General features: G+C 37.6%; 1 protein-coding gene across 6 annotated transcripts in view; it reads right to left on the bottom strand.

Annotated features, from left to right (window-relative positions):
• Positions 1-25,940, bottom strand: part of LOC107037358 (hexokinase-2) — a 332,404-nt gene that overhangs the window by 102,716 nt on the left and 203,748 nt on the right. For 5 of the 6 annotated variants that reach the window (XM_015255873.1, XM_015255875.1, XM_015255877.1 and 2 more), the window contains exons 3-4: positions 6,036-6,189; positions 5,467-5,685 (exon numbers count right to left, since the gene is read on the bottom strand). In XM_015255873.1, coding sequence (XP_015111359.1) covers positions 5,467-5,685; positions 6,036-6,189 — 373 coding nt within the window. The remainder of the gene's footprint in view (positions 1-5,466; positions 5,686-6,035; positions 6,190-25,940) is intronic. The other variant, XM_015255878.1, reaches the window with a different exon arrangement.

The following is a 25,940-nucleotide window of genomic DNA, read 5'->3' as shown; positions in this document are numbered from 1 at the left end:
CCGATAGAGGTACTAGCTGAGGAGCGAAGATCGCTGTACCAGCGGAAGGGATCAGAAACGCTGAGCTCCGAAGAACTGATGACACAAGAGAGACGAAACAACTTGAGGCGATGGCAGCTGAAGTGGGACAACTCTACCAAAGAGAGTTAGACTTATCGCCTGATTCCACATGTGGCTGCCTGGGTACGTCGAAATCATGGAGAGGTTAACTACTAGCTATGCCAAATGCTTTCAGGACACGGGTGCTTCCGGGCTTATCTTCATAAATATAAATATGAAGATTCCTCGGAGTGCCCCATCTGCATCGGAGTGGACGAGAATGCGGAGCATGTGTTTTTTATATGCCCCCGCTTCAGCGAGATCCGAAATAATTGGGAGTATGAGCTGGAAAGGAAGGTTTTACCCGAAAATTTGGTGGAAGCAATGCTGTCATCGCAGGCAGCCTGGGACGCAACGAGCAACTTTGCGGCAGTGGTCATGCAGGAGCTCAGAGGTGAGGAACCCAAGCGCAAAGGTGCAGATTAAACGAGGAATCTACTGGAACCTCCTTCCCGCATCCAACATCTTAGCGGGACAGGGGGACGTACATTGGATGAAAACAATGTGGAAGAGCTAATCGCTGAGACCTTCGTCGCGAAGTAATAACTAACGGTCGTGCGGCAAGGGATTAAAAGGTTAGTGAATTTGTCTGATTGGAGTTGAGTAGGATTGGTCCTTGTGATCGGAGCCCGACATACCCCAGTTGTCGGAGAAAATCTCGTACTCTCTCCCTTAAGTGGGAATGCATAAATGCATTCTCCCAACAGATATTAAAAAAAAAAAATACACACATACAAACATGTCTTCAAAAACATATCAGGATGATTTTAGGGGTCATGAAACGTCGACAAATCATGAAAATTCCAATTTTGATTTTCGGGGTAATTACAATAACTTCTTCCCTTAGGGTCGGGAAGTTAAAAATAAGTACTTCACTACACGTTGAATTTATATGAACACCTCATAATGGGAATTTTAAAAAACTACTTTGCGACGAGTGTGACTGTCGCAGCGTCACGTAAAATTGACATGATAATAAAAATAAATCAACATTAAGTCTGAATCTCGGAGGGAGCTCCCGCTCCCTTTTCCCCTCGAAAAATACCCACTATTGAACCATCGGAGCAACGTCAAGATGATGATTCGCGTGCTAATCCTAGCATGATTTGTCGAAGTTCAACGGTCGGAGGAAAGAAGAGGACGACCCCGAGAAAAATCTCTTGGGGTCACATCAAGACGACCCCAACACCTGACACTGTACTCGAAACGCTAAAGGAAGGACGGAGAAATACAAGGATGAGAGAGACAGGATGTGTAGAGCTGCGGGGATATTCAACCCCGAAGATGAAGAAACTGTAGGAAATCATCGGGAAGCGGCGCGAATAACTATAGTTTAATTTCTTACCCAACAGTGCACAGGTTCAGTGGTCAATGGTCAAAATATTGAGAATGTCCAGGTGGAGGAAGGGGGAGAAACTCCGCCCCCCGATATTATTCTGATTTTCGGGAGACTGATGGCTGACGTGAGAATGCCACTGCTCCGGAGTTCTCTCCGAGACGTAGTAGCTAACAGATAACAGTAACAGATTTTTAGTTTAACAGTATAACAGATTAATAGTAACAGAATTGAAGAATAATTTAGAGATTAGCATCAGAATTGAGGATTCTTGAAGGCTCAAGTTGTGAGCATAGTTTTGAGAATATTCACTGGAGGCAAGACCCGATTTCCGGCAGTTTCACGAGTTGGACGCTTCCTGGACGACCCTGGGCGACCGCTGAACTTCGTGCACTGGTGATTGTGAGAAAAGTACCCACAATAGTGGTTTTTCACTCACATTTCGCGGTTTCAGATCACTTTCGGAGGATTTTCCCCTTCATTGGAGATTTATGGTTTTGGATTTGTAATTTAATTTCATTTATACTAAATTTTGATTATTTTGGATCATTTCTGCGTCTCAATTCTATTGTGTCGATTCCACGAATTATTGCGTTGAATTGTCGGACATTCCGAACCGTTTTGAATTGAATTTATCATTTTCTTTTTGTATATAATTTTCTTTACTATTTTGTTATATAATACATGCGTGATTCTTTGGAGCATTACCTTTTGTGTTTCGTGTTTCATTTCGTGGGAATTTGGGTGTTGTTGGGAGTTGTTGGGAATTCGAAGAGTTCCATTCGTGGGAGTTTCGACCTCCCTCCCCCTCGTCATCAGAAGTTCGGGCATTTGGCGGAGAAGAATAAGGAGAATAATTAATTTCATTCGTGTTTTTGTCTATTTTTCACTTATCGAATAATATAGACTGGCGCCTAGTGGTAACCAGGCGTCAATGTTTCTCTATAGATGGTTAATTATTAATTTTTAAATATTATTTTTGATTTTTACTAATTTGAATTTCGGCACAACTTTTAGAAGGAAAAGCGTAGAATATGGGATGGCATCTACATGAGCATACAGGTTACTAAGTGTAATAGCTCAAGGGGGTTCAATTCATTGAAAATCGTCGAAATACTTCAAGATCATATATAACAACTTAAAATTGACCTATCAATATCTTTGAAAAATTCAAGGTGCTATGTTATTTAATTACCAAAATGTCAATAGAAAAATTAAACGTCAGAATTTTTTGTTTAGTTATCGTGAGACAACCGATTTTCGAGAAGAATCAAAAATTAAAAAAATTGCTGGCCAATTAAATTTCAATTAACGTCAATGGATAAGGCTCAATAATACCTACATTTAAGAAAAAGAAATGATTCAATTCCATGGATTCATTAGCGAAGAATTAAAAGAAAACTTCACCACATTCATACACTCATACACACATTCGTATGGACACGGTCTAAAAATTGCATGTTCGGTCTTGTTGGATCATAATGGGTTGATATAACACAATAAATCCAAATCTTAAATTTGAATGTTTACAATGCTTCCATTCGGAAGCAAAAATTATAGAGAGTATGTGAGTGCTACTAGCGAATGAGCTACCTATTGAATTCTGCAACTTGGAATTGCTTTTTAAAAAATTTCATATTTTTTTACAATTTTGTGAATGTTTTCCGATTATTAGCGAGTGACATTTTTTTAGCTTTCAGGTTGAATAAAAAATGTATCGCTGGTAGGAAAAATCTGAAAAAATGATTGTCTTTTTGAGGCGAATAAACCATATAAAAAATTGCGAGCAGATTCTAAAGAGCTTATGTCACAGGTGGTCGAGTTGAAATTCAATACCCCATTTTCATTGCTAAAGAAAATTAAAAACAATTATCATTTTTCATAAGCCACTAAGAACCTCTCAAATCAATTATAGCTCATTTGTTAATCGCTCATTATGCAATCAATGTCAAACTAAAGGTGCCACTCGCATATTTTCGTTGAATTATATTTCTAATGAATATTTCTTTTGTGACATCCGTCGAAAATACAATATAACAGTAAATTCCTTTTAAATTAACAAAAAATTATTTCCCAACGGAAAACCGTTGGAAGTTAAAATTCTCTCTCGCGTTGAATTTCTTTTTATTTTTGAAGGCCAAGGGCCAGCTGCAAATCGTAAATTGTCGGGAAACATTTTCAAAACTAAATTTTCTTCGAAAAGCCGGTCGTAAAGTGATAGACATGGGTCATGCTCTTGTCGCGCCAAATACTCTCCAAGTGCACGCCCAGCCTATCTCTCTCTATCTCTATTGTCCTCCGACGTTTCCGTAACGCGTCGAGTGGGCAAGTGCATTTGGGAATTGGGGAATTTTCCCTTCTTAGCGTAGGGTCTGTTCATTTTCAAGGCTCAGACCCTCATAAACTTAAAATTCGAAACTCTCGTTCCGAAAATTTTACAAGGGGATATTTGAGTTTCTCCTGGCGACAGGAAGTAATAAATCTCCTTTTGACAATTTTCGATGTTTTAAAAAAAAATATTGTTTGTTATTAACAAATTTCAGTTTAATAAACTCAGAATTTTTAGACGATCATTTTGATCTAAAAATCTTTTCGTTACGATAATTTAAACCGGAGGTTTCTGAAATTATCGTAACTCAAATGATAATTCAAATCAACTGTTCTCTAATTTTATCAAATGAACTCAATTCAATTATTTCTCTCTACAACTATTTTCAATTAAATTCAAATGAATTATTATTCAAGTTTGATTATATTTTGATTTTCACGTAAAATAATAATTAATCCTATTGATTGAATTCAGTTCAATTCATTTTAGATTCATTTCTTTAAAATACAAAATTCAAGTACTCCGGAAATTATTTAAACTTATGGCTCAAGTCTATTTTTAGTATAATTAAATTATTTCAGAATTTGAATATTTAAAGACAGAGAAATAAGTCTCTTTCAAATTAATAAATGATTGAGTTTGAATTGCGAATAATTCAAACTCAAATAATTTACCTTTTGTTTAAAACGGAAAGAGAACAACGTAAATAGATTAATTACTTTATTGTTATTAAATAATTTTCTATTTTCATTTTTATTAATATTTAGATAGTTATCATTATCAACGTAATCAAAAGAATATTGTTAATCAATAGTAAAGTTAATTTTTAATAACTAAAAATTGTTAGTCAAGTTAACAGTTTGTGGAGGGAGAAAATGGGTCCTCCCGAAGCAAAACCTCATTGGTAGTTGGGGGTGGAAAAGTCCGCCCACACCCCAACATCTCCATGTGGAGAGGTCGGAATTAACCCTGACACATTGGGACCGGGAGTGTCAGGAGTGAAAACTCTGGGCCAAGGTGAGAGACCATTGGTCCCCAAGTTTTCGCGCCCTTACATCTGGGGACACACCCTCAGGCTGAGGATACAAAACCACTTGCGCGTCGTTTTGCTCCTCAGTTCCATCGTAGCTCATTTTAGCTAGTTTTCAACACTAGTTTATTTTCAAGTCCTTCGTGACAAATTTGGTTTTAAGTCTTTCGTGACTTATATTTTTTGTGTTTTTAATTAGTGTAATATTTGGATTGTGTCGAGTCAATATTAAAAAAAAATTAAAATCAATAAGATAGTGCGGCATTATTGTTCAAGTGAAAAATTGTGAACCATACTGGATTAGCAGAGATCAACAACTGTGAGTCTTGTGAATCTAAATTTTCAGTGTTTTATTTTATTCTCTTTTTAAAATATAGACTCTCTGGAGTCATTTTAAATTAAAACTTGTGTTCGAATTTTCTTTCAATTCCCTATATCCAGTGGGGTTTATTTTTTGGGAATTATTCCAAATTACAATTCGAATTTCCTCCCTTGTAAATTCTATTAAATAATATTAGCTGAAGTGACCTATCTGGTCTTGAAAGCTCAATCATAAATTTTAGATCATGTCATTTGGTTCATTTTGAGGTGACACTTTATTAAAAATTTTCTCGAATTTGAATGGAAATATAGAGTGAGAAGAATAAACAAAGAGAATTGAGCATGAATCACCTAAGGGAAGCTCTATATCCTGAAGACCCTCGCAGATAACGAAATTGCTGACACATTCGGCTAGGTACTCGAATAAAGGCATTCCAGAGCCAACTCTCAAATGAGCATCTATGTGGTATTTCTTTACATCCTCTCGTACTACTACGCCGTTAACAAGCTCTAATAAGAGTACACGAAAATTTGTACCTCCCAGATCAAGGGCCAAAAACAATCCCTCCTCTGCAATAACAAAAAAAAAAAAGAATTGAAAAACAATTGACGACAACTCATTTATCGAAATAGTATATTTCGTTACGAGTGCGGAGTGCGACTCGCCTTCGGCTCGTGCTATAAACCTTCCACGAGCCAAAAAACATTTTTCCCACGAGTATCGAACGATATTTTTCATCACAATGTGTGGAAAAGGGACGATTAAAAAGTCACTTTTTCGCACAGCGTGATGAAAATGAAGTTTCAATATGATGAGTACGATTTATAATATAAATATTACTACTGACACTTATAATTTTTTCATGAATGGATGGGGACTGATATTTTGTTTCCAATTACAACTCATTAAATTCACTCACCTGTTCCGTCAGGTAATTCAGGGATATACGTATTTTCCATCTGCAGTGATGAATCCTGCTGATGAATTCCTTTATTCATTTCTGATAAAAATACATTCTGAATCTTCCTCGCAGTAGCACCAGACAATCTCATCTGCGCCAATAAATTCTCAATCTACAATTGGATTTAAAAAAAATGAATTAAATTAAACTAGTAATTAAAATCTTCCTCAGAAAATTTTCAATCGTCATCGAATAAGAATATCAATTATTTTAATTCGCATCTGACGATGTGAATGTGCAGACTGAACAATTTTTTCTTTTCTTTCAATTTCAACTATTCCGTTGATGGTAAGCTTCTGAATCGATTCCTAGCAGGGTTGCCAGGTTGGATGACTTGACGCCAATTCGACGAATCTTAATATGCCTTTGGCGCCTTATAATAACTTTTGCTGACTTAACGATCATTCGGCCATTTTTTAATTTCCGCCACAGGAAAAAAAGAAGCAAAACATCTATTTTTGTAGTATCAAAAAACGAATTCCTTGGTTCTTCTGAACTATTTTCGTCTATTTTTAAGCATTGAGGTTTACCTTGGGATCCTTAACCTACTTGTTAAGGTAATGTAGAGCAGAAGAAAAATAAGCATAGGAAGTACACATAAAACCTCATGTGATGTTATCCCATGTTCCCGTATTTCCATATCTATTATTTTTTATCTACGCATTCTACATCCTCCATCATCTCTTTCAATTTGGTACTTTTTTTACTCCTTTTCACTATTTTCTATTTCAGGCCATATACAGGGTGTGCCATTTGAAATAGTACGGCCCAACATCTCTTGTAAGAAGGGAAGAACAGCAAAATTGTTCAAATACAAGTTGTAGGGTTCGGAGGAAGAAACTTAGTGCTGATAGAATCCAGGCCCCCATTGCTTATGTTTCTATGCTACGAGCATAAAGTCAGTTTTTTTAAATGGCAACAATATTTTTCACCCCTACAACAGTTGTTCTTCTCGCCGAGAAAAGTCCAACCATACAATATTTTTCGATGACGTCATCGTTTTCATGTGAATAATCGTACGACAATCAAATTAACGGAAAATACCTTTTGTAAGACTATTAGTAGATATATAAGGCGGGTTCTGGAACAACGTTTCGGGAAGGGTCACGAGGGTCAGTTGGCGAGGTGTCCGAAGGTCTCCCGTGAGTGGGTGGTGGTTGGATAATTGATTAATCGTTTAATTAGTCAGTCGATTTGCGGAATTAATTCGCGGGTTTAATTCATGGGTTCTCCAGTCCAACATTTTTTGAAGGGTCTGTTGGTAAAGGGTCCACCCCGCGAGCGTGTGGTGAGTGGCTAATTAATGAATTCATTCATTTATCCTTTTTGGCAAAGTTCATAAGAGTCTTTTGGTGAGGGATTTCTCGTAAGTGGGTGGCTAATTAATTAAGTAATTAATTCATCAGTTGATCAATTAATAGATTCGCGGAATTAATTCGCGGTTTTTCCAACTCAACGCTTTAGAAAGTATCACAAGGGTCTCCCGTGAGTAGGTAGTGGGTGGCTAATCAATTGATTGGTATTAACATTCCTGGAATTTCCGTCGGGAGCAGCATGAGTCATCGCAGCAGAGGCTTAACGTCATAAATCACCAAATGTCAATTTTAATGCAATTCCAAGAAAAGATAAGAAATTTCACAACTGATCTACTGATCATTTTTCATGTGTCATCACAGAAAGAAATTAAGAATATAGAAACTTTCACTTTTAACTCATTTCAGAAAGACTCAAAAAGCAATCTACAGGCTCGAACGTGATTTTTCCCGGAATTTCATTAAAAAACATGTACGTTTATAGTGGAGGGTTCAGAAAAAAAAACTCACAAATATAATTTTGGATATAAAATTCTGAGAAAAATCCTCATCACAATAGGTGGTTACAAACAAACGATCGGATATGCCCCCCCTCCCTCCCGCCCTAATAAAAAAATTTCAAAACATGTACACATAAGCCCTCGAAAAATTCGTTAGAAGAGTAGGGTAATTCACTATATAACCTCTCAAGTTCGAAAGCATAGCATCAGTTTACTTTTTCCTCTGCTCATGAAGAGTTACTTCATTCGACGTCAACAACAAGCATTCAAGAGAGTGTCCATACGCCAGCAACAAGAGTTAAAAAATAGGTTGGAACGTCTACTGAAAGACATTGAAAAATTGAAAAAAATAATCGAGTTGAAAAGTGACGTCGAAGTGTTTGCTCAAATCTCCAACAGACCAACATTATAGAACCAACATTAGGAACTTCGATAAATTTAACAGTGTCTCGAAGAAGGAGAGTCTTCCTCTGCTGAAGATATCGGAATTGGAGTCAAATAAGGTGTACAGCATCACTGCAGTTTACAAACCGAGAACAAAATTCGGGGAGAGCGTACTTTTTCATTTGGATGGTAAACGTGCAGTCTTTGCAACCAATATAACATCGAATTATTTCAACAACCAACCGGAGGAGTGGACGAATTTGCAGTCACTCGTGTTAAAGGGTAAAATGGACCTGAAATACTTGGGTGGTTGATACAACGACTTCATCCTTGGTGAATTCTTGAAGCCAACAGCTCCAGAGGAAAAAGTGAAAGCCAAAACTATTTTGAGAATGGATAAAGAAACAAAAAAAATAAACAACATTTTCATTTCAATTTTTTTTTTAAATGAAAAATTTCTCACTGAAAAAATATTACAATGTAGTAGTTTTTTAAATAATATACGAATAAACGTTGATTACAAAAAAAAAGGTTTTTTTTATTTTTTTCTCAAGAATTATTACATTCCACACAATGTCTTGTCGTAGGGGGGTGGTCCATCAAAAGTATTACCATCGGTAGTTGAATAATGTTCCAAACAACGCCTCCTCTTGATATACCGATCAGCTATCATAGCATCAGTCAACTTGTCCCGAGCTTGATGCACATTGGATGCTGCGATTCAACTTATGAAGGAATGTGGTAGATATGCAATATCCTCACAATCCATCAAATTTAAATTCTTCAATTTGTAGTAAACATCAAGGGACCGATCAGTAGATCGTACAATTTTTTCATTCATCATCATCCAGTTCTTGAGGAGTTCTACATTTTTTACAGCACATGTCTTGTTCTCTGTGTAACGATGGTAAGGGCAACTATGAGCTGCTATTTCTTTGAATTTAGTGAGGGGCGGACATTCATCATAACATTCTTCAATGTTAACTACTAGCGGTACTAATACAGGACCGGTAATTTTTTTCAGCCACAGTTTCTTGTCTTCACCTTTCACATAAATTTTACTCATAATTTCCCACTCTTGCACCAATTGTTCATCTTGATCGTATGGTCGAGTCCCATAGTACCAAGATAAACTATGATAATGACGCTCGAGCCACAGATTTATACTTGTATACTTTGCTGGTGACCTGGAGAATGCAAATGGAGGGCTGAAAAACCACACTGTCGGGTCCCAATCTCCAGACTTCAAAATTGTGTATGCGAATTCTTTCACAATAAACTCGTTGAAGAGAGTTTGGAAGCCGTGTACATCCACAAGTACATCCATAATGACTGATACGGTGATGTTCCAAACGCTTCAATATATGCACTTAACCCTATCAATATTGAACGTCTTTTCTTACACCACCAATTATGGGGTGATAATTTACTACTCGATCATGCAAAATGAGGCGGTAAGCAGCGGTGTCTGTGGTAATACTTATTCTCGTTTCAAATTCTAAACGGACATCTACTGGACCAAATTTCAAGGATATCATTTTGTTTTGAACAATCAATTAACACTAGTTGTGTGCTAGCTGAAAATGACATTTTACTTAATAAAGGATTGTTCACTTGTTGATCATAATATAATGATTGAAAGTTTAAATACATATTATAAAGTATAGAATACTGGTTCTTAGCCATATCTACATCTAAATTTCCCTATGGATAACATTGTGAATTTAGGAATATTTTAACATCTGCAATGCTACAATGGTCAAAATTGCTAGCGTTTTTCTTATCCCCATTTTTTCACGAGGTTTGGAAGCCTAGAATGACAACGCGGTTTCTCAAGTTGGGTCGCGGTTTTCACCGTCCACACGTATTTTGATGGCTCCGGAAGCATGGGATACTCATATAACTCCTATGATCTGAAGCTCATCGATATTGCAGGATCTTTTTGGATGGAATTTAGCAACTCAATTCTTTTAGTATCTGATAATGTCACATATGGGTTCGACCACTTAATTTTGCTGAAGGTGACTTTCACATCTTCCTGTTCCGTTTGAACGGTAGCATTATGATCAGTACGAGCTCTGATTAAAATCAGCTGATATTTTACATTAACCATAATTTTTCGATAATCTTCTGCGAACCTCAACAGCATACTTAATGGGATAGAAATATCGAAGCAGCCTCCATCATCCGCCAAACTCAATTTCTCTTCAACACCCAACCATCCTGCATTTTCCATCCAGAGACTTCGATTCGGGGTTAATGAGACTAGATTTTTCATGAGTGTAGTGATACCCACATTCTTGACTTTATCAATCTCAGTAGCATTAATTTCATAGCGGATCTCCTGGAATAGATGACAAATGGCGTTATTGAAAAACGTAAGAGTCGCCTTCGAGTTATCAGATTTTAGTAGTTTACCAGTAATCGGCAAATGACTTGCTTGGTAAAGTGCAGAGATCCTGATTTTGTATTGTAATTCGAATTTCATCGCTACTATCAAGCCCTGTGGAGGCATGTGGCTGAACTGCACGGATCTCGTAGAGGGAAATGGATTCTTCAAACACTGGAGGGATTTTTATATTCAGGATTTCCTCCATTGTATCCATCAAGTCAATAAAACTTTTATCTGGAAAAACCGTTTATACCACTTTTTTCACGATGAGACCGAGACTCTTGAGATACTTCACGTTCTGAGGCATTAACACTTTGAAACCAGCACGTGAACTGATTGAAGCGAGGCATGGTTGGTGCGATGATATACAATTCCCATGATTATGAAATAACCTTGATGTGTAGTTGAATTGATTATTTCACCCCTGAAATTCACCAATTCACCGTCGTGATCAACAATTCGGAGTTGTAAGTCGGTTATCGTTCTCACAGACATTGGTAAATAAATAACTTGTGATGACACTTCTATGATTTTATATCCAGGGGGCAACACAGGAAAAAATTCGTGAATTGTATAAACTTTATCACTATTGTTGCATGCTCCTGTGGTGATATTACATTCGACTCATAGAGCATTCACTTTTACAATGGCTACAGGTTGATCAGATGCATGAGTTTTATTGGCTTCCAACACTCTAGCGGTAAAGTTCGTAGTTTGCGTGGGCTGAGCCAATAAAGAGAAAAAATGCTTAGGATATCACGAGAGCTGTGATTTCCATTCTTCAACGGGGGCGTGTGCCCAAACATTTACACGTTGATGGTGGAAAGGAATTTTACAATTCTGAATTTCAAGAATTAATGAAGAAATATAATATCAATGTATATTCTACATTCAATAATTTGAACGCGTCTATATGTGAGCGATTCAACCGAACATTAAAGAGTAAAATGTGGCTCCAGTTCAATTTGCGTGGAAATTACAAGTGGATTGACATATTGCCAGAACTCATACGTGAATATAATCATAGAAAACATCGAACTATTCGTATGAGATCTGTCGATGTGACAACAAAAAATGCCAAGAAATTACGTCTTCTTTACGCCGACTTTCGCGTGAACAGTAGGCAACGGAAGTTTCAAGTGGGTGATAAAGTACATAAATTAAGGCGAAACATGTTTTCAAAAAAGGCTATACATCCAATTGGACCACAGAAATCTTCACTATTCAAGAAATCAATAATACTAATCCAGTTACATATAAATTGAATGATTATGAAAATGAATTGATCAGTGAAAGTTTTTATGAGGAGGAATTACTGAAGTCAAAACACTCTGACGTGTATCTTGTGGAAAAAGTATTGAAAAAATCTGGAAATAGACTATTCGTTAAATGGTTGGGTATTGATAGTACCCACAATAACTGAATAAATGCAGGTGAATGAGAGTGAAAAACAATGGAGAGGAGGAGGAAAAACTATTTAAACAATCACCCTATCCTCAATCTTATCAGTTTAGTTGACGCATTCAACTCAACAACATGATTGTGAAAATCATCGTACTAAAAGTCCTCGCGACATTTCTGTGTCAGGCTGGAGATTACCTCAATACTGAGATTTCCAGCCGAAGTGGGCTGTACTACAAATCTATGGATTTAATGCCTAAAGGAGGTTAGGCGGTGTTTGAGGTGAATTTGAGAGTGAATTTCTGTGGTTCCCGGTAGCTTAGTCGGTAAGAGTGCCCGGCGCGTATCTGGGAGACCCGGGTTCGATTCCCGGCTGGGTGAAGCGGAAATTTTTTCTCTCTAAATTCTAATTCTCTTAGAATTTTTTTTTTTGTGATGTGCGCTTCGCCACAGGTGAGTGGCAGCTTTCCACTCATATTATACTTGATAAAATTCATCGATCAATGACCACTGATTCTTTGAAAAATACTGGAAAATATGACTCAAAAGTGTAAATATTATGCTTAAGCTGAACAATGTGCAACGGTTCTTCAAAGTGAAAATTTACTGAGAAAAAATGAAAATGTGGAAAAATATATAAACCAATTCCTGTTTTTCATGAATGACTCCAATACTGAAGAGCAAGGCAAGGGTGTGACTTTGGGAATTATCAAGGAGACATTAAATGAAACTCAACTAGACAATGAGGAAATATTAAATAAGACTAGTAAAAAGTCACTGACACACATAATTCAACCAGGATTGCATCACTTCGATGATACATTTAAGGAATTGGAGAATCGGAGTATAGCCTGCCTTAGAGATGTTGAGGGGGAGGTTCGATTCATTGAGGAACTGGTGAAAAATGAACTTTTGTTACTACTGCTTATCAACGAGTGCTGAATAAAATAAGAGATTGCACTCAAAATTTGAAAGAGAAGTTGGACAATTATTTGTATACCCTAGAAACCATCACCGACGTAATGCATTCAGCTAAGGCGGGGTCGTGCACCCTCAATTATTCACTCCTGAAGAACTCGAAAGTGCTGTAAATCATTTTTCGACAACGAATCGGGACCTATCACTGGTTCTATCCATCTCCACTGATGAATTACATTCAAATAATTTATTCAAAATTTCAAAAACGAAAATAGGCTTTTATAAGGTCAATTGTTTGTTACTCTCAATGTCCCGCTGATCACCGCAACTGTCTATCACTTATTAAAAATATCCCTCTTCCCAGCGCTTCAATTATCCGGTCATAAACGAGGGTCGGCGTACATTCAACATCGAGCTGAGTACCTGCCACTCGCCCAAGACCTTTATACTCTGGCTGAGGACCTCGCCCACAGTTAAATGATCGATAATTACCATTTTATTTGTGAACCTAAGTACCCATTGTATGATAGTAATACTCATCCAATTTGTGAGGCGGTGATTTTCGGAAAAGACAACTCATTAGCATCACCCCTCGTTAATTGTCCCATTAAAGTTAGTTAAACCTTTAACTCTCATTGGAAAGAAATACAAAAGGGTTGGTTATATTCGCTACCGAAAAGGAAGGAAGTAAATATTTGGTGTGATGGTCAATGGATCAATGCCATAAATAGCTCAGGAGCGGGAATACTTCAGTTAAAAAAAAGATGTCAAGCATCTACACTGACTATGATAATACTGGGATTCCAAGAAAATGTTAATCAACCCGGGGAGGAAATCATCAGCTGGAATCTTAACGTAACAACATTAGTATAGAAACGAAAATGTTTACATTTTCTCCCCAAAAATTATCTTCACCTTGATGAAATTTTACGTGAACGTGATAATCATGTACAAGAGAATAAGTCTCAAACTATTATTTTTATTTTTATGTCAATAGGATTAGGAATGGTATCCATTGGATTGTTAGCACTTGTCCCGTAGACAATGTCTCTTTCTTCTATAAATATCATAAGATGGAGAAAAACTGATGTATGAAATATATATATGTATATATTTTTATAAAAAGACATTTCTTTACAAAAAAATGTGTTTTATTTTCATAACCCAATATTTACAACATTTTTTTTAATCCATGGGGTAATATATCACTTATACCTGGCAGAAGCACACGTTTGTCATCATGCCAGCTTAATGCTAATTTGTTTTGATTAATTCTATATACATTGTATTTCATGGATCTTATTGTGTTTTGAGGTTTTACATTTGTATGTTTTTCTAAACATAACTTGTGTAGTATATGTATGCGTGAGTATACATCGTTATTAATACAATGGCCAGTAGGTGGCGCCCTCGCGCCTTTAAACTATATCTCGACGACCGTTTGGTTTATAGTCGCTTTACTCTACAGAGCATTGTAGAGTTCACGTGAGAGTAATTCCAAAGGTATAATAAAGATCAAGAGTTACATTTGTGTCGCGGACTCCGCGTTTTCTTTATGGAGTTTATAAACGAAAATCTCCATCTTTAACAAATAATACCATGGAACGTGCAGGACGACCGAGATTGTTACCACCCAAGGCGACGGGTGTACCAGGGGTGCCGCCATTGTTGCTGGGGTGACTAGGGGGAACAGTGGGTTTCGTGACTATACAAGGATACAATTGACCAATAGAGATACCCAGTGTCTATGGAAACTGCGATCATGCAATAAGTAAAACACCCATGGCTTGCTGTCGACGATCATAAGAACCCCATAAAATGCGTAAATTATGAGGGCTCGGTGACACTAAATGTGGGGACACCGACTTCGAGACGCCCCTCCGGAACCACTTGAGAGGGTGACCATGGTCATAAGAATCAGCCTAATGGAAAAACTCATAATCAAGCGTTTCCAAATAGCCAGACCCAGCCTCTGTGGACCGTTGTTATAATGAGTAAGAAAATAATCACTGGAAAATACAAGACTTGCACGTGCCCCGCAATACACCGGACCAGGTGTGAATTGAGATACTTCACGAGTAACACGAATGAATCGACAGTCGACTCCCCACTCATTGGTAAAATCACGATTTTTCACTCTATGCATTCAGCATTTTTGACTAGGCCAATTTTAATGAACACCGGATAATTCACCTGGAAGAAGGCATTACAATTCTCCAAGGTTATGCTCTAGTTTATCGCACGTCAAGAGGCCATGACGTCATTCTATGAACACGTGCGCTCGTAAAAACCCAATGGATCGGAAATTATGACGATATCCACCCCATTATCACTCCCCCTCGATAGGCGTGCGTCATCATTACGAAGGGTCAAACTGAGATTCCGGGAATCATAAAAGGGGACCGATTCCTTGAATCACGCGTAGAGCGCGAGCTCTGAGCTCACTCTCGCTTTTCCACCCTCTTGACCACGGATCAGCCCGGTGCACGGAAAAGTTATAAAATGATATGAATACTCAGATATAGCCATCGTCCGAGGACATCGGGTTGCCATGGACCCACCCCTACAGAATCCTTCATTACGGGTGGAGTCAATCAAGGATATATAAGGGCTGCCTCCGGACATCCAGGCCAGTTATTAGGGCAGTTACCACGGCGGTTACCAGGGCAGTTACTAGGCCAGTTACCGGGCAGTTACCAGTTAGTCGCCCAGTCAATCGGCCAATTAGTCAGCAGTCAGTCAGTAGACAGTCGCAGTCGCAAAGGCCCAATTACTAAGAACGAGTCACCGAGAGTCAATTGCTGAATCAGTTCTTGGCCTGGCTCAAATCACGGACAGTGATTATTCGCAATCTGCATATTTCGACTGCACTATTTTGGACCTAGCCCATTGTTGGCTAATCTCCACTAATCCCTCAACCTACTGTCTTGAGGGCAGTATTCGTCACGGAGCTGTAGATACTCGCCCCAACGACGTATTGTGGTCTCGTCGTTCAAGCGGCCACCTGGAGTCATTCTTTCGTGCAGCCCCAGGTAGTCGAATCTCCGTCTTACTTGTCTTTTCACCGGACAAGTAAACCTGCCGTCGTAAGTCAGCGGATCATCACAGAGAGTCACCCATCAACACTACTTGTCTTCAAAACCAGCTTTTCTTTCTGCTAGTAAAGGTCATTGGAGCGCAACATCACCGCGACTGAGTGAGCACACCCACCCCAATTTTACCTAATCAACAACTGTAAGTTAATGCTAATTCGTTTTCTATTAATTTTTTCTTTTTCTTTTCATTCCTTTCCAATTCTAATTCTCCAAAATTCTCCTCTCCGAGGTTTTATCTTGGAATCATTGTGGACAGCCTCTTTTTATTCCTAATAAAAGCATTTCTTCATGGCATTAGAAGGGGTTCTTTGTCTTTACGTGATCTCCATTTTTGCACTTTATTGTCCACTCCACCATATTGCACTTTAGTGCTTTATCCCATGCAATCCGATCTCATCCTTTTTCCCGGTCTCTACCTGTTGTAATTGGTCACGGTCAGGACAGTCTTTGCGGTCACCTTTTGTCACTGATTTTCGCCCATTCCATAACCCACAGATCGCAACATTTGATTTACCGTGTGGTTTATTACTTTTACCATTTCCTTCAGTCTACTCTTCATTAGCGACGAGGATAAAAAGTGAAAGCAAGTATTTGTTATTTAAGTATAACAAAATTGGAAATGGACGAAGATTCGCTGGCGGTTGGAAACAGCCAGGCTAAGATGGAGGAATTTCGCCGACAACTGATGAGGGATCATCAAAGGATGGTTGCTGAGAATCATCAGCTTCAACAGTCTCGACAAGAATGGGAACAACAGAGAAATGCTGAGCAACAACCTTTGGTACAGCAGCAAGAACAATTGCGTCTCGAACGGGAACAATTGTAGCAGAAACTTAATGGGAACATCCCACCTGGGCGCCACGAGAGAGTAGCAGTTAATAGAGGTGAGGGACAAGGTCATGTCATCGCTACTTCACTGTGTAACATCGAGAATTTCGACATCACGTCTGATTTTACTCATTGGGCGGAGCGTTTGGAGCAATTTTTCCAAGCTTCACGCATACCTGAAGTGAATTACGTGGCTACTCTGTTATCATCGATTGGAGGCCCAGGGTATACTTTGCTGAGTGACTTGTGTTTACCGGATTTACCGAGGACAAAGACGTACGTTGAATTGAAAACTATTATGAAAGATCATCTTCACCCAAAGCCTAGTATTATTACTAAAAGATATAAATTCAAGGAACGAAAACAGAGTGAGACTGAGGATGTTAATCAATACTTGGCTAATTTGAAGAGGTTATCGGCGTACTGTGAGTTTGGTAGCAATTTGAATGACAGTATTCGTGACCAATTTGTTTGGGGTTTGAGAAGTGATGCTATTAAGAAAAGACTCCTGAGTGAAGGCAATTTGACGATGACGAGAGCAGTTGAGGTTGCAACTGGGCTGGAGATGGCGATGAAAGGAGTATTGATGATGGGGTCTGCTATCAAGGAAGCGGAATCGGTGAATTACATCAAGGGTAAATCTCTTCAGAGGCCAGCGGGACTTCAAGGGGATAAGGACTTCAGATGTTTTTGTTGCGAAGGAAAGAATCACGGTAGAAACCAGTGCAGGTATCGATTTTTGAAATGTAATGTGTGTGGAATCCAAGGTCATATTGAAAGAGCCTGTAAGAGCAAGGATGATCACCAGAAAGATCATCAGAAAGACTCTGATGTTAAAAATAATATTGGTAGTAATGAACGACCAAATTTTTTGAACGAAGTGGAGGAAGTAAATGATATTTTTGATAAAGTTTTTACATTGGTTAAGGATGTAGAAGAGAAAAATAATGGAATTTTCATGATTGCTCCTTTGATGGTTAAATTGAAGGTGAATAATGTTGACATTGATTTTGAGGTTGATACGGGGCCGCCTGTTTCGGCAATTTCTAAAAGGGATTTTAGGAATAATAAATATTTTTCTCAGTGTAAATTGTCTGAAACTAGGAGGAAATTCAAAAGTTATTCTGGTGATGTGATTGTACTTTTAGGTCTCCTCAAGTGAGTGGTCGAATTTTCAGATAGAAAATGTGAGTTGGAGTTATTCATTTTGCCTGGGAGTAGTTCGCCAATTGTTGGTCGGGAGTGGTTAAGCAAAATGCAAATTCCATTATTTAATGACATGAAAACAGATGACCGATTGAATTTTGTGTCAGAGAAGATGACTAAAGAATCATTAGTTCAGGAGTTTGGATCAGTGTTTACAGATAAATTGGGGAAATATACGAAGGGTCAACTTACACTGCATCTAAAGGAGGAAGTTCAAACTGTTTTTTGTAAACCGACACCTTTGCCTTATGCCATTAAGTTGAAGGTGGAGAATAAGATTGAGAAGGCAGTTAAGGAGGGACTATTGATACCAGTTGAGAGTAGTGAGTGGAGTACACCAATTGTTCCAATTCCTAAAATGAATGGTCGGATGAGGATTTGTAGAGATTTCAAAGTTTTGTTAAATCCGTCTTTAAAGATTGATAAATATCCGGTTCCTCGAATTCAAGATTTGCTGGCAACTTTAAATAGGGGAAAGTACTTCAGTAAGTTGAATTTGTCTCAGGCTTATCAGCAAATGGAATTAGATGAAAAATCGAGGGAGTTAATTACGTTGACCACACAAAGGTCTGTTTACGTCAAGTCGTCTTTGTTATAGGGTTCCTTCAGCGCCTGGATTATTTCAAAGAGAAATGGAGAAAGTACTTAATGGTATTGATGGAGTAGTAGTATTTTTTGATGATATTTTAATCATGGGAAAATCTAGAGAGGAACATGATAGTCGTCTATATCAAGTTTGTTCTCGTTTTAAGGAATGTGGTTTGATAGTTAGTATGAACAAATGTGATCTCTTCAAGGAGGGCGTTGAATTTCTGGGATATGCAATTAATGCTCAGGGTATTCATGTAGCTCAAAGTAAAATTGATGCGATTGTGAAAGTACCAAGTTCTGACAATATCACTCACCTACGGGCTTTTCTTGCAATGTTGAATTATTATTTCAAATTCATCAAAAATTTTACTGATATTGTTCATCCTTTGTATGAATTATTAAAAAAGGAGGTTCAGTGGCATTGGTCTGATAAGCATAAACAAGCTTTTCAATTAGCGAAGCAGAAACTTGTGTCTCATGAAGTTTTAGCCCATTATGACTTGTCAACTCCAGTTAAAATCACTTATGACGCTTCGCCCTTTGGAATTGGAGCAGTACTTTCACACATTTACGAGGATGGTTCAGGTTAGGCCAGTGGCTTATGCATCTCAAGCTTTGGAACCAGTTCAGAAAGGTTATTCGCAATTAGATCGTGAAGCTTTGGCTCTGGTTTTTGGAGTGAGTAGTTTCCATCAGTATGTTTATGGGCGTGAGTTCATTTTGGAAACTGATCACCAACCATTAGTTTATATTTTTGGTAATATGAAGGGCATACTGACAATGGCGGCAGGTAGAGTTCAACGGTGGGCAGTATTCCTATCTGGTTACAATTTTGTGATCAAACATATTCTGGGTTCAACTAATGGTAGTGCAGATGGACACTCTCGTATGAATGTCAGTATAAGTAAGGAGAAAGTACCTTTGGGGGAAGTTGATGAATTTTCGTATCTCAATTTCATTGTAGCAGATGTAAAGTCGATCCAAGCTCATGGTGTTAGTAGAGAAACAAATTCAGACTCTGTATTGAAGGAAGTATTGAAGTATGTGTGTATTGGTTGGCCTGAAAAAGTTTCTGATTATTTAGATGTCTATCGAAAGAGAACAAATGAATTGACGGTAGAACAAGGTTGTATTATGTGGGGACACCGAGTTATAATTCCAAAGAGTTTGAGAATAGGATTATTGAGAGAATTGCACAGTACTCATTGCGGGATGGTTAAAATGAAGTTGTTAGCGAGATCTTATATTTGGTAGCCAGGCATTGATCAGGAGATTGAAAATTTTCGTAAGTCGTGTGAATTATGTTTAAAGAATGCTGATAATCTACCGAGATCGGAGTTGTATGGCTTGAAGGTCCTAATATGCGAGTTCATGCAGATTTTGCTGGTCCTATAGATGACAAAATGTATCTCGTTTTAGTGGACGATTTTTCTAAGTAGATTGATGTGAAAGAAATGTCAAACATTACAGCTGACTCTACGATGAGGGCTTTTAAGGAGTATTTTTCGATGTGGCGTTGCCCACTCAAGTTGGTAACGGATAATGGCCCATCGTTTCGTGCTAAAGATTTTGAAGATTTCTTGAGTAATAATGGTGTTGAACATGTAAAGACAGCTCCTTATCACCCTGCATCGAATGGGGCAGCTGAGAATGCAGTTAGGACTTTTAAGAGGAAGTTTAAATTATTGAGAGAAACTGGAAATGTAAGACATGGTGCTTTGGTAAAGTTTTTATTAGGATATCGTGCCTCTCCACATGAAAGTACGGGATGTACTCCTGCAGAGTTGCAATTTGGACGTCCTATGGGATCACGTATTGATTTGGTCAAGCTACTAGTAAGAGACAGAGTTATGAAAGCACACAGTAGCCAACAGGATAATTTTGGGGAAAATAGGAAAGTTCAGTTTGATGTAGATCAAGTGGTTATGGTTAAGAATTTCTCTGATGGTCGTTGGATTAAAGGAAAAATAATTGAGAAGTTGTCTCCAGTAACTTATGTTGTATTAACAGAAAAAGGGCAAAGAATTAAAAAACACGTTGATCAATTGCAAACGTGTCAGTTGTCTTGGACGGATGAATCAGAGAAAATGAAAGTAATTGATGCAATGATGAGCAATGTGATGCTTCCTGAGTCTGGTACTTCTAACGAAGTAAATGAGAGCAATGTAGAACCAATAACCATTTCTGATGTTATAAATCCAGTGAAAGTTGAGTCCATTGATTCTCCATTGCCCAAGCTTTTAAAGAAAACTTGTTCAACTCCGACTCCCACTGTAGTTCGTCGTTCAAGCAGGATTCGAAAAGCTCGAAAGATTTTTGATTTATAACAATGAGATACCCGCACTGTGACAAAATTGGCAATTGTTTTGACTCTTGTTAGTGTTGAAGACTCGTGATAATTATTATTTTTCTTTTATGTATATTACGCCTTACTTCTAGAGACAACTATGTATTTTTAGCTATTTTCATTTTTTTTATATTGAAGACTGGACTTTTGAAATAAGTGGGAAGGATTGTAGTATATGTATACGTGAGTATACATTGTTATTAATACAATCGTCAGTAGGTGGCGCCTTCGCGCCTTTAAACTATATCTCGACGACCGTTTGGTTTATAGTCGCTTTATTCTACGGAGCGTTGTATCGTTCACGTGAGAGTAATTCCAAAGGTGTAATAAAGATCAAGAGTTACATTTGATTTACCGTATGGTTTATTACTTTTACCATTTCCTTCGGTCTACTCTTCCACTTGTAATCTTCGAAAGTGATGGTTTTGAGAGCTGATTTTTTTACCACCTTTGCTTGGGATTTCTCTCGCTCTTCCCCAAACACTTTCAACGAGTACATGTTTTATCTTATGCCTACAAACTCTGTCATTATTTTACCATTATTCTCGTTTTTCATAACTCCTAATTTTTTCTTATTTGCAAGGGGGATATTATATACATTATTTTTGGGGTAATCTGAAGTATCGAATTTATATCTATTTTTTCTTATATAATCATAAATATTCTTCTCATAGAAATGATATATAAGACTATCGGTGTCCGTATATAACAATTTTTCGTTTTCTTTAAAAGTATTTTTTATGTAATTATAATGGAAGTCATAAATGTAGGTTTTAGAAATATCTAAAATACTGAAACTACTGAGCTTGACGTTCATTTGTTTCCGGACATTCTCCTTGGTTTTCCCAAACACAGCATTATTCATAAGTTTGTAGAAATGTTTTTCAAACTCATTCCGGGATTCTTCCCTGTATTCTGTGTTGAGATCGATGTATTTTTAAAGCCAAGAACTCTGATGAAATTTTAAAACACGATGAATTCTTGTCAACCTCAAACCAAGACACAAGTATTGTTTTAAATTTTCATGATGAATTACGTAATTTTTCTTTGAATCCAGAGTAGTGAGACGATTTGGTTGTTTGAATTAACCATTACGGGGCATTATGTGCTCTGGACATGGAGGTAAGTCCCGATGACTCATGTGTAACTCTTCCGGATATTCAAGATCCACTTCAAAGATGTAACCAACACTTGAGTTATGGGGGATATTTTGAATGTTGAGTGAAGTCCAATCGTCTATCCAGGTGAATCCTCTGTGTGCTAGATTGTGGCTCATGGCAGTTCCGTATAAATTATTCACATCAAAGTACATGAGGTACGATACAGGATCTCCAGATCTGAGTTCAACACCCATGTACTCATTATTCGCTTTGCCATGCCGATTTGAGTATTGAGATAATCCTCCTCTGATACCCTGTTTGATAAAAAGCAGCATCTCTGGATCTTGGGACAACTCGACTCTTGTCATCTTCAGCATGGCATCAAAAGTGAGTCCAGGAGCAGTATAATAGGAAAGATGATCCAAATCATACGCTCGAAAACAGCTCTCCCGAAAATTTTTGAAAATATCACTGAGCAGCCATACGTTTAGCTTCAAATATAAATCAGAGTATTCGCCAAGTGTGGTGATGTCAAAATTTCTCGATATTACAAGCATGTCCATAATCATCATCGGATATGTCGGCGTTATTCAATCAAGAATAAAAATGTTCTTTTCCAGGTAATTTTTTTTCATCGAGTTTTTCCTAGGAATCCATATATTCGTATAGAAATACTCCTTTGCATGTGACAAGTTTGAACAGGTTTATATCAGTGTAATAATTTGCAGTGGTTTTCTTCTTATCATAAAACAAATCTGATGCCAATTGATCAACACTACTCGCCATGAATCGAAGTGAGTCGATAAATCTCAAATGCACTTTTGTCGATTCCACTGATTTTGTAAAAGATATATATTTTTCTTTATTAATGGGGAGTAATTGCACGGAGCCTTGAAATTGTTTAGCTAGAGCCTTGATGAAAAGGTGTGAGTCAAAACTGGATAAATTGTGAAAAACTACTGGAATTGTACATGACTCCGTGTAATTGAGGTTGCAGCCTGGATGCGCAGCACCTCGATATTTCCCTATGGAATGACAGTGACCTCGATGCTTCACCGCTTTCTCTGTGAATATGCCTTCGCAAATATAACAATTTTTTTGCTGTACTATAGTCTTTCCACATATCTGCTGTTAAATAAATGGGTTCGTTAAGTTGCAATTCGGCATTAACTTTCACAGCTAAATTACGCAATTGTTCGATAAACCACTCAACACAATCCCTCCCCCGGTCAACACAGAGTTCTGATTTTGAGTCTTCATAACTACACTTAACATAATACGCTACACTATATGATACGTGTTTTTGGTAGATTTTAGTATTATCATCATTATTATGGGGCACATTTTCTAATAAACATTCAGTATCGCCATATGCAACAAAAGGTACCCGGAGCTGATGCTTGAAATTTTTCAATTTATTTTTATTTTATTTTTATTTTGTTCACTGAGACCCAACAGCCAAAGGCCAATGACAGGGTCACTACATAGCATATAAAGTTGTAAAATAAAAGTAAATATTCTGATAACAAGAAAACAAAAAAAATGTGAGTTAATGGCACGAAGCAGGTAAATAGGAGAAAATTATGCACTAACAAAGATTCAAATTTAAATTATAAAGTAAACATTATGAAGCAGTTTCTCTTAGCCCAGTTAAGTATTTGTAAGCTCTAGATGCAATGACTCCAACTGAGTCCGTATGAACATCCACATCACAATCAGAGTTCACAAATGAGTTAACGGTATTAGTTAGGCGGTAGACTGGCGAGTGCAGGCTCAAGTTCGACACTGGCAGAGGTAGATAGAGCAATGCACGAGACCTTGAATGGAGAAGAGGAACCCTCCAATTTTGAATATTTATTATTATGAGGAAGCAATATCTTACGATATTTATTTATTGATATGCAATCCAACCTGTGTTTTTCATGGATCCCTCTAGTTTGAAATGACCCAAGCATCTATCGCATATATATGCACGTTGATTACCTTTTGATAATTTGCTACTGAATAGTCTAGAGAGATTGGAGATCCACGTGTAATGAGAAATTTTTTCAGCCGGTTGTTCATCATCAATTCTTTCTATCATCAACATATGGATGGTATTTTCAGCTTCTTGCAGTGTTGTTGGTGGTCACGAGCTCAGATATAAAGGCACGATCCATTCTCGCCCTGTTTCCTCATCACATTCAATCATATGAATATTTATTGATAGCTCATTCAGTTTTTCAAATTTTGGTATATCCTTTATAGCCATAGGATCATTGAACTGAAGTGGATAGGAATTCAGTCGATTTTTCGGTTGAAAATTGCACCGAGCCACAATGATGGACCACAAGAAGCAGTACGAGTCGTCATCATTTCGAACATTGACCACAACGTATTTCAGCTGAATCCACCGTGGAAGCTCAACAAAACTCGAACCTCCTCGTAATGGGTGATATTTCTTAATATTCACATCCATGTTTATGACCTCTTGGAGTGACCATTCTGAATCCTTCTCTTGGAATGCATCCACCTTGGCTAAAAGTTTATTCTTTATACATTTCTCGAACCACTGGTTGAGGTCGATGGATTCCGGAACAATCTCGTTTTTTGTACCGAATAATTTGTCTGCTTCCATAAATTCACCATTTTTTCGAACTTCATATTTGCATGACAACACCACGTTCACTTTTAAACCACGTTCCCTTTTCAAGGCATTTTTAAGACGCACACAAAGCATCCTCCGTGCATCGTTTAGAAATTTACGGAAATCTTGTTTTTTCAAATCAATGATGACACTGGTCCTCATGCGTCCATCAAATACACTTTGAATGTCCTTCTATCGCACTCTATCAGTTAAATTTTCACTCAAAGCCCTGCCGTCGATTTCTAAATCTTTAAAAAAGTTTCGAATGTTTTCAATCGGGATAACATATATGTCAATCGCAATTTTTGTCCATGAGACACACCCTCATTTAAAAGTCGTTCGATTTCCCTTCTTTTGTCTCGGATGTTATGGAGACTTTGTTGAATTTCCGCTGGTCTTCGCTCTATTTTCAAGAGCTCATACTCATCCTTCCAACGCTTGATCCATTGTTTGCACACAAGAGCATTCATCGTGTCAAAACTGAGTCGTCACTTGTAAGTTTACGTAAGAACTGACAAAGAACTGACAAAGAAAAATGGAAAAGCCTCGGTTATATAACCCAAAAATGAAGGGTGGGGCTATGTCTTCAAATCACGTGACATATGTCAAAGGAATATTTCATGAAAATCTGTCTGAGAAACTTTCACTTTTTTTACGACCCATTCTTACTCTCTTAACCCTTATCTAACTAAAATACTGAGAAATGAGGAATGATAAATCATGCGAGGAAAAATATTTACAGAGAAAACCCACTGTGGTTCAAGGTTACTTTTTTCTACATAAAATTGCATATATTCGATACTTCAACCCATGTCTATTAGCTGGACGTTAAAATTTTAGTGGAAGACGTGATTTCTTGTGAAATAGGAGAAAATGTGTTTTCAAGGTCATACTCAAGTCTGCGCTTGAGATTTTTCAGATAAATTTTCATGATTTATGGAGAGTGACCTTAAAGCTTTATATATTTTTCTACTCTCGCAGGATATTTTCTCCAAGTCATATAGCTTTCAAATTCACCGATCAGATATTAAAGTTGAGCGCAGAAATTTTTTTTTGCGATCTTTGAGAGAGATTGACCTTGAAGGTATCTACTCTCCTGCAATTTTTCAACCAGTAAGCCTTTTAATTAATGAGCCCTTCAAATTTATTGATAAGATATTGG

This window comes from Diachasma alloeum, unplaced genomic scaffold, assembly GCF_001412515.2.
Source record: "Diachasma alloeum isolate Michigan unplaced genomic scaffold, Dall2.0 Dall_scaffold_00218, whole genome shotgun sequence".
NCBI classification, from domain to species: Eukaryota; Metazoa; Arthropoda; class Insecta; order Hymenoptera; family Braconidae; genus Diachasma; species Diachasma alloeum.
The sequence above is the reverse complement of the archived record's forward strand: the minus strand, read 5'-3'. Positions and strand labels throughout refer to the sequence as shown.